The sequence below is a fragment of the Vicia villosa genome, linkage group LG5 (genome assembly GCF_029867415.1).
Source record: "Vicia villosa cultivar HV-30 ecotype Madison, WI linkage group LG5, Vvil1.0, whole genome shotgun sequence".
NCBI lineage: Eukaryota > Viridiplantae > Streptophyta > Magnoliopsida > Fabales > Fabaceae > Vicia > Vicia villosa.
The window spans coordinates 74944-81151 of NC_081184.1; the positions used below are offsets into that span (position 1 = coordinate 74944).

The following is a 6208-nucleotide window of genomic DNA, read 5'->3' on the forward strand; positions in this document are numbered from 1 at the left end:
TTATAAGGTCCTTTGGAAGTATTATGCATGCTCAAATTTATACTAGACCAAGCATCACATTCGTGGTAGACGTTCTAGGAAGATGCTTATCAAATCTCGAGGATGACCATTGGATGAGTGTTGAGAAGATGATGAGGTACTTAGATAAGATTAAATTCTTACAAATGATTACTTGAGGATCGAAGGGTACACATATCTTAGTAGGTATCCTAATGACATTAAGTAAATATGTGGATACATATTAATGTTGGTTTAATGTGCATTATCTTTGGAAGAGTGAGAAACAAATTCTTGTTGCTTCTTCTAATATACAATAAGGGTACATATAGATAAAATACACACAAAAATACAATTCAATGAATCCAACGTGAGATCCATATTTTGTTTACATGGAGATAAAGCAAATTACATGTCTGGTAGACAATTTGGAAAAATGGTTACCGGAACAGCTATATAATGCTTGAATTCATGTTTTCTTTTGCAATTTTGGGGAAATAGTAACCAAATTCTGATTCAAAGATTTTCCTCAGCTATATGTTTAACACACATATATTTTGGACCCAAATTGCAATAAAGGATGAAAAACATATGCAATTTGTGATGTGAAAATTAAGTACACAATTTTTTAGAAATAAATGATTATGAAAACTGGCAACTAACATATATAATTAAGAAAGATGGGTGCTTGATTTAATTCCTATATATCCACTCCAGACCTAGCTAGCTACTATAAAGGGAAAACACAACTAAATATTACCTATAATACTAAAGGCATGTGCATCATTTGTCAATGACCCTTCAAAAAATTATCATATATGATTATGATGATGATGACGGTGAGTGAAGAGAGATGCAATGAAGAGATGAGAATATGACAAAAAGAGAAGTGGGCACACACCAACAATCGTATGTCATCATATAATCATTATCAGCGTTGCTCACTCTCTTTCATCATTAACTTTACGCTCTAGCTACAATGTCTCTCTCCCTCATATCATATATATCATTTTCACTAATATTACTATCTCATTATTTATACCAACCAATCTCTTTAATTTGAAGGGCAAAAAAAAATCTTGTTTATTTCATTAATCTTCTCCCTTCTCACAACCTATAAATCACACATAAAGATATAGGTCAAGCACAAACATCAAAGCAATATCGACATCGTTAATACTATTGTCTTACGTCTTGTATCAGAAAAGTCGGTGTTACACACACATAATCTACATATATATCGCCAAGATGAATGTGAAAGTGAAGGTTAAGAGGGTGACGATTCATGTGCTCTTTAATTTGTTTTCCATTAATTTATAAAAAATTAATAGAGAGGTTATATTCAGTTGTCGTCACTCAAACAACTACTCTCGTTTGCCATATGTCTCATCGAAATCCAACTTCCAGAGCATGTGACCAGACAAAAAAATACTCGGTCTTACATATTGAGATTCTCCTAAAAGTAATTGTAATTTGAGTAAGTGTTCCAATATCACATCATATGCAATGTACTTGTATAAATGAGATATCTTCTGCATGTAATTACAAAAAACAATTCCTTGAGTCGGGACAAACCACAATGGACAACAAAACTCTCCAACAAAAGATTTAATATTATTGCATTCTTAATTAATTTCATCCCAATGCATATCGTCAAGCGGAAAGAATTCACATTCATCTCCTCTAAATACTTTTTTAGGTTATGCAATATAATCTAACCTTATCCTTAAGTGACATGTATTTTGAATGTAAAGTTTATTGCAGATATATTAAATCATATCTTATATTAAAAAATACCTCTCAACTGTCTACATGATATCCAATTAGCAATCAAAACTCCCCCATGGGTGCAAGGCCAGCACTACATACATACTGCATTTAGAAGTTAGAACAAAGTAGACTTTGAGGTTTGATTAGCCACATATTAACCGAAAAAGTATGAAATTATATATGTTTTAGATTTTGCATGTTCACTTAATTTTTCTGTGACATAATGAGTTTTTTTCTGTATTTCTTCTATCTTGTATTTTTGTGAACAAGTTCTACTTTATGATTCTCACCTATCTTTTCCCTTTGAAGTGATAGCAACATTTTTGCAATTGTAAGTAACAGCAACAAACAAACAACATCAATTAACAAAAAAACAAACAAACAACAAATAGTTTGTTCATATTTAATGATAGAAAACATAATTTGAAACAATGATACAAAAACTTATAGCAGACAAACACACTACTAGCTGCTTATGTTTTCAGCTAGTTTTATTTATTCTCTCTATCATCCATTACTTCATAACATACCTATCTACCAAAATATCTCTTCATAGAGAATACAAAAATACATACTCATTAACTTAGTAGATTAATTTCTATGCACCGACAGTATAAAATTTTCAACACATACATCCGATCAAATCAGACTGTCACGTCTCTTGATTGGATATATCTGTTAAATAGTTTTACACTGTCAACAGATACAAATTAAAACATTTGGTTAATTCGTCCCAATCAATACCTATATATATAGTATTACTTTCTAAAATTCATAAGATAATATCAATTCAACTTCTAAAGCTTGAGAAACACAAACTCCTCAATGGCAGGGACAGCTCCAATGTTGTCAAGAGCTTCCTTGTTCGGTTCTTCATCGACACCGATAGCCATAATAGCTTTCTGGCGGCGAGATGTTCTTCCGACACTCATAAAGCTCACATTAACATTTTGTTCGCCCAATATGTTTCCGACACGACCGATCATCCCAGGTTGATCGGTCTGTCTGCACAAAATCAGATTCCCTTCTAAGCTCACATCGACACCGAAAGATCCAACACATGTAAGATGAGGTGTACCAGACTTCACTTTTCCATCAATGCTTATCTGACCCTCGGATACAGCACTAGCGAATTTGGACTCCACATTCGATATCTGTATCTGGATTGACTCAACAGGTTGCTCAAGAGACGAATCAACCGCGACTTTCTCCTCACTTATGCGAAGGCCTCTTTGCTTCGCAATGTAATCCGCGTTAACAAGGTTGACAATTGTGTTCGATATGGGTTCAATGATGCCTTTTATGATCATGGCACGGAGTAGTCTAGTATCTAGATTGTCAGGGCCCCTAGCCGATCGGTAAACCACTTTGATCGACTGGATTCCGCTTCCTCCAGATACCAACTGCACTGCTAACCGCCCTAGCTTCTCAGCCAAAGCAACATATGGAGCCAGTTCTGATAACACCTGATACAAAAGAATAAAAATACACATAAAGCAAAGATTTCACGAGATTCGGGCAATGATGTATGTCACCTATGTCTAACGGAAACTAACTCTAATTCACAAAAGTGTAACTTTTTTACCTCTGGAGCAACCATAGGAGCATTGACAGCAGTTGCTGAAAGTTCACCATTCAATGCACCAACAACAGCTTCTGCTATTTCAATAGCCACACCTTCCTAATGTATCAAAATTGGTGAGAAAAGAGCTTGGTAAGAAAAGAAGTGTGCTAAGAATAAGAAAAAAAAGGAAAGAAAGGAAGAAAAAGAAACCTGTGCTTCTTTGGTGCTGGCTCCAAGATGAGGTGTAGCAATCACATTCTCATGTTGCACTAACTTACTGTCTTTGGCCGGAGGCTCCTCGGTGAACACGTCAAGCGCTGCCTACTCCATATGCAAACATGCAATATAATAGCAACCATGATATATATAGTAATCGGAACATGTAATATATATTAGCAAAAGCTCTGTATGAACTGACTCAACACAGAGAAAATTGGAGTAAAAGGGTTAACCTGAGCAACGGTTCCGCTATCAAGTGCTCTGACTAAAGCATCTTCATCAATAACACCACCTCTAGCAACATTGATGATTCTCACACCTTTCTTCATCTTAGCAAAAGCGTTGTCATTAAAAACTTTGTTAGTAGTTGGAGTGAGAGGCATGTGAAGTGAGATGAAATCAGCAGTTGTGATTGCTTGATCAAATGAAACCAATTCCACACCAGCAGCTCGTGCTCTATCAGCTGGAGCATAAGGATCGTGAGCTATCACATTCATTCCTAACCCTTTTGCACGTCTCGCAACTTCAGATCCAACTTTTCCAAATCCCATTACTGCTAATGTTTTTCCAACCATTGATACTCCCACATACTTGCTTCTTAGCCATTTTCCTGCAAAATTTATGCCGAAACCGTGTATTTATGCGGAAAACCAAATCCGACTTTGAATATATCTCAAACAAGCGATCTATGCGGCCACAACGCAATTGTGAACTCAAGTATTAATAGTATTAAATTATGCATATATATAAACTTAGATCTAGAAACTACTAGTACAAGTTTCGTATCTGGTTGAAATCACTCTGAACCACTCTGATCTACAAAAGATATACTACGTAACTTCTGTATATCATAGTAGTTCATGTGATTTCAACAAATCATTTCAACAAACCAGCCACAAAACTAAACATACACTTGATCTCGATTGTAAATTACTAGAACAATGAGTGTATGTTCGGTATCACACTAAATTCATCGAAATCACGGTGAACTACTCTGATATGCAGAAGACACGTTATGTAACTTCTGCTGACCAGAGTGGTTCACGTGTTTTCAACAAATCATTTCAACAAACCAACTGTGAAACCAAACATACACTCGATCTTGAATGTTAACATGTACCGTACCGGCTTTGAGGGAAGCATCAGCCTGAGAAACATTACGAGCCATAGCAGCAAGGAGTGCAATTCCATGTTCTGCAGCAGCAATGGTATTAGCAGTTGGAGCATTCACAACAAGACAACCAAATTCAGTAGCAGCTTGTAGATCCACATTATCAATCCCAACACCAGCTCTACCAACAACTTTCAACTTCCCTTTACCAGCTTCAAACACTTTCCTCGTAACTTTGGTACCACTTCTCACAATCAAAGCATCACAGATAGAGATCTTGGTGCAAAGATCTTCAGGTGAAAGGTCATAAGCACAAACCACGTTTCCTAGTTTCCTCAACACTTGTAAACCTGCTTCTCCAAGCTTCTCGGAGACCAAGATCGTTGGTTTTTCATTCCCAACAACAACGTTGTTGTCGGAAATGGTTTGTGCTGTTTGTTTTGTTTGGTCAACGGTTTTTAAAACACTGTTGACCACAAAACAACGTTGTTGTTGTTGACATGAAAGTTTAATGTTGTTGCTGTTGTTGGATTTGGTTCCAAAAGTGTTGGAGCTTAGGAATGAAAGATTGGAGATTTTTGAAGATCTTGATTCTGAAGATGATGATGAAGAAGAAGAGAACAAAGGTGAAGGGAAGATTGATTTGGTAGAAGCTGAAGAGGCCATGGATGCTATGTTTTTTTGCTCTGTTTTTTTTGTTCTGTTTTTGTTTTTTTTTCTTTGTTGAATGAAAGAATTTGCTATGTTTTAATGATTGGGGTTTTGTAAAGTTTTTTGAATAGTGATATGAGGCATTGATTATTTAGAAATGCTATATATAATATATAAATTTAAACCAATAATAAGATTTCTAAAATAAATAAATAGAGCAATAATAACAAAGAAGGTGATTTGAGGCAAATGTGAGATTTTTCTTTGGTTTGAGGTTTTGGTGGTTGGTGGAGGTTTTTGGTTTTTTTTTTTTTTTGAGCAAGTTGGTGGAGGATTTTACTCATGCTATTTGTGTTGAGTAACAATACCCTTTAAATAGTTAATATTTTTGTTGGAAATTGAATAGTCATTCATTCCTTACTCTCATATAGAAATACTTTACTTTATTGGAGAATTAATTGTATATAATTGATGAGAAACAAATAAACAAAATATAGTATAAATATGATTTCATTAAAAGTGTCTATAAACATGGTTTCCACTCATTATTAGTATTTAGTATAGTAATCACCTATTTAGAAAAGTTTCTATATTAAAAATAATAGTGGTGAGATTCTATTCCATAACCAATGGAGTAAAATCAACTCATTTATTGGTTCTGTCATTGTCTTTCAAATCGCATCTACCCACACTCATTAGTCAACATAAATTGCATTATTGGTTCTACCTTTTTTTTATTTTATTTTTAGGCTGCTGAAGAATCTTGTTGTAGTTAGATTTTTTTATTCAAAAAATCATGTTGAAGATTTTGTTTTATTCTTAGCTTTTAATTTTATTAGATGAAATTTATATGAATTATATATTATAATAATAAATTTTAAATAAAACAGTGAAGT

At 34.3% G+C, this 6208-nt stretch overlaps 1 protein-coding gene across 1 annotated transcript; it reads right to left on the bottom strand.

Moving 5' to 3' along the window:
- Positions 1–2129: 2129 nt before the first annotated feature.
- LOC131601040 (D-3-phosphoglycerate dehydrogenase 2, chloroplastic-like) lies at positions 2130–5459 on the bottom strand. Its single transcript, XM_058872751.1, has 5 exons — positions 4676–5459; positions 3784–4160; positions 3542–3652; positions 3353–3448; positions 2130–3233 (listed from the first exon to the last, which is right to left on the bottom strand). The coding sequence occupies exons 1-5, from the start codon at positions 5325–5327 to the stop codon at positions 2565–2567; spliced, it is 1905 nt and encodes a 634-aa protein (XP_058728734.1). The 5' UTR covers positions 5328–5459; the 3' UTR covers positions 2130–2564.
- Positions 5460–6208: the final 749 nt, after the last annotated feature.